Raw genomic sequence first — 3,499 nt, 5'->3', positions numbered from 1 at the left:
TCTATGGCGAAAGGAATCTGTGTTAAGGTTGCGACACCACGGGCACTTACTCAAATTCAAGAACTCAACAAAAAATGGGATGAACTTGATGCCAACTTGATCTCGAATCTTTTCTTCTTGAAGAGTGTTAGTCACATCATCAAAAAGAGGGCACCGAAAATGAATATAATTGACCTGCATGAATTGAATATTGACGGGACTGATGATGAGGATTCTACCCGAGGAGAAGTAGAAGTTAGAGATCACAACGCGGACTTGTTGAACGCTGACAAGCTCTCACCAAGCTTCTCTATTCCATCAAACTCACCAGAGCCTTCGAAATCATCTGAGAAATTTCTGACTCTTCCAAACGCCACTGTCACATCAGGTACTTATGAAGCACGAGATGACTTTGGATCGTTTTCGCGAAATGATTCCTCAAGAATTACCACTTCAACTGCTCCATCGACATCGGACCACCCCGTGATTGCTTCACTCGCCAGTAGGAAACGAACTCATATGGGACAAGTGCAACTGGAATCGTTTGAGAAATTTTATCAGGCCAACGATCTTTCAACATCTAATGTGCAATTTCAAAAAGCCATTCCTGCAGTTTCTCAATCGAGTAACAAACGATTCAAGCTTGTTAAGGTCCCAGCATCTCAATGCTTGAGCTTCATCAAGCCATCTCATAAGAAAACCCGATTTTTTACTTTTTCAATTGCTGATCAATGCTGTTTAAACACATTCAATTCCTGTCTTATTCAATCCAGTCAATCCCCTTCAATTATTCTCTTCCAATGGAAGAATTGAAACAATTTACAGATTTACATACTTTTTGAATTCAAGGACAATGCACTTTTTCCAAAAAAATTTAGGGTAAAAAAGAAATGGAATTTTTGTAGACTGAAAATAGAACGAAACAGTTGAAAACCTATCTCATCAAGCGCTGCATTCATATGAATCACTGTTAAACCTGCTGTGTTTACTCTTTGAAGTCCCCGGATTACTGAATGAATCAAAGAAATGGAGAAATCCCAAATGAAAAAGTTGATATGTTTGGTGAGACTGCACCGCGAAGTATGGTGGAATGGATTCTCGGAATACATAGAAGAAGTCTGGCCAATCTGGAATTCCATAGGTGCTCAATTGAATCCCCCAATTTCAGGTTTGTCCATCTCTCCTTCATTTCAAATCAACTGCGTTTGCTCAACTCAACCGGATCCCGATTGAACTCGCTTGAAAATTCTATCATTTTTCGGACGATTTTATTGAATAATCGTGTAGTTTTACAACGATCCTGATAGATCAAGATTTGAGCCAGCGACAACTCTGAGGTTGCTTCATGAGGGAACTTCTTTTCATGTCAAATGTCGAATGAAAACTCTTGTATATGCAAAAAAAATTGTAGAACCTCATCTTTTTACGCGACCATTAATTCATTTTCTCCAGAAAATTTTTTCCACAAAAAAATCTAATGAATATAAAATTTATTAGATTTTTTCTAGTCTAAGATTTACGAAAATTTGAGTTTCTGGATTCATATGGAAAATATTTCAATGAGATGGAATTTATCGGAAATGGGTTTTTATTCACTTTTTTCTATAAAATATTGGAAATTCAACATTTTAATGAAAACAATCAGACGATGAGGTAGGGAATTCGTCCGAAGAACCGATCACAAAATCATAGAAAATTCAATAGAAATGATTTCTATTGTCATTTCTATTTTTGTGGATGAATTTTTAGGATATCAGGCGTGGTCCACCTTCTTGAAACTTGGAGAGTTTTTCTACACCTTGCTGAAATTGAAGAGACAGAGTGAGGAAACTTTCACACCTGTGTGGGAGTATTTCGAGGACCTCCAGTTTCTGCTGACACCAGAAGAAATCCCTTATGAGACTCCTAGTGCAAGTGAGGAGGAGGTGCAAAGCGATTAGCCTTAGTTATTGATCATGATGGAATAATTCAAATAATTTCATTGTTTACTTTTTTTTGTTAATAACCAATAAGCATATCCCAAGTTTTTACCAGTTTACTAGTTTACTAGCTTAATAAATATAGATTACTACTGAGCTTGAATCTGAGTTCCATTTTTATTGTTCTGCTTTTTCTTGGTCGATGTTGGAGATGATGCTGTATTTTCTGGCGGCTGAGAAGATTATTTAATCGTGTCGGAGAATTGGAATAAAGTGGCAATTCACGTGAGAAAACATTTTGAGCAGGAAAATCTCAGAAATTTCAAATTTTCTATAAAAAAAAAAATAGTGAAAAGTTCAACGAAAATTAAATGTAATTGCCTAGCGAGTTGAGCATTATGAACTATGTAATTGTTACACTGGTTACACTGGTTATTACAATGGTGACACTTGTCATCCGCCTTTATACTATATTTCAGGACAATTATGCGTTCAACAGAAACTAACAATTCAACAGTTTCCATCTCTTCGTCGCAGGAACAATTCACTTGAGGAGACAATATTAAGAAATACTCTTATGTGATGATAATTTCTACTAAACAAGTATTCTTATATTTCTTCCAGAAAGAATTACATAGCAAGCTAATTATTCATTCACCAAAATTATTATATGAATAATTTTCTCAATTAAATTTGTCCGATTCACGTTGATCGCGTTCACCTAAAGAATCTGTTGAAGAAAATTCAAGCAGAGTTATTCAATAGATGCATAACACTGAAGAAATATTTCTCGACACTTTTTGGTTTCATCAACTACTTACAAATAAATTTTTCGCTCGTTCTCTACGTAAGTTGTTAATTGATCAGAAGATGCAGTCATTTCATACACTGAGCTTGATGTTCTAAGGTTCCTGGTTATAAATATCCATCCTGGGGCTGCTGAGGGGTCTCTCGAACATTTCTTTCTGATTTCGGTTTCTTTTCAGGTGATATTAGTGATATGTGAAGAGAGTAGTTGTACTCTGTAAACTCGGGTTGAGCTCTCCACAGTTCGTCATTCATTATTTCCACAGTTGGCCCGAGGAGCAATCTATGTTGTCAAAAATATCAAGGATTGATCAATCAATCACTCATCAATAATAAATGCTTTCTGGATCAATTATATTGGAGCAATACTCACCTCTCCTCTGAATTGTCGTGATTCCATATATTCAGCTTAATTTTAGCCATCATTCATTAGTTTCACTGATCAATTAGAGGTTGTTAATTGAAAATATTAATTAAAATGTTTTTCATTTCCAAACTCTGGGAAACGTAACCTATTGAATGAAAAAGTGACATTTCTAGCGTAAGCCGGCCTTCATATCAAAATTGCCGCCCCGTCGGTAACTTGGCCCAGTCGATAATTTGGCCCTTTCGGCAGTATGACCCTTACCCAAAATTTCGTAGCGAGTACGTACCTGTAAGTAAAACAGGGAGCGTGTGAGAGCGTCGATAACGGCGCAGAGTGGGGGGAAACGCGTATGGGGGAATCGGCGCGCGGAGCGAGCGGTGTCGCTGTCGAGTAGGTGAGGGAAACCTACCGCAGTTCGAAACGCCGA

The 3,499-nt window shown here is 37.2% G+C and overlaps 1 protein-coding gene and 1 long non-coding RNA gene across 2 annotated transcripts; one reads left to right on the top strand and one right to left on the bottom strand.

Moving 5' to 3' along the window:
* Positions 1-661: 661 nt before the first annotated feature.
* Positions 662-1,998, top strand: LOC107046227. Its single transcript, XM_015268792.1, has 2 exons — positions 662-1,147; positions 1,729-1,998. The coding sequence occupies exons 1-2, from the start codon at positions 1,006-1,008 to the stop codon at positions 1,917-1,919; spliced, it is 333 nt and encodes a 110-aa protein (XP_015124278.1). The 5' UTR covers positions 662-1,005; the 3' UTR covers positions 1,920-1,998.
* Positions 1,999-2,478: 480 nt separating this feature from the next.
* Positions 2,479-3,251, bottom strand: LOC107046226. Its single transcript, XR_001461522.1, has 3 exons — positions 3,079-3,251; positions 2,720-2,988; positions 2,479-2,628 (listed from the first exon to the last, which is right to left on the bottom strand). It is a non-coding gene; the product is annotated as an uncharacterized LOC107046226 (long non-coding RNA).
* Between the last annotated feature and the right edge of the window lie 248 nt (positions 3,252-3,499).

The sequence above is a fragment of the Diachasma alloeum genome, unplaced genomic scaffold (assembly GCF_001412515.2).
Source record: "Diachasma alloeum isolate Michigan unplaced genomic scaffold, Dall2.0 Dall_scaffold_01229, whole genome shotgun sequence".
NCBI classification, from domain to species: domain Eukaryota; kingdom Metazoa; phylum Arthropoda; class Insecta; order Hymenoptera; family Braconidae; genus Diachasma; species Diachasma alloeum.
This window is presented reverse-complemented; position numbering and strand designations above follow the sequence as displayed.

Coding starts and splice junctions, on each gene's coding strand:
- LOC107046227 (XM_015268792.1), top strand. CDS start 1,006: ATGGAGAAATCCCAAATGAAAAAGTTGATATGTTTGGTGAGACTGCAC. Junction 1,148..1,728: donor ATTGAATCCCCCAATTTCAG/GTTTGTCCATCT, acceptor ATGAATTTTTAG/GATATCAGGCGTGGTCCACC.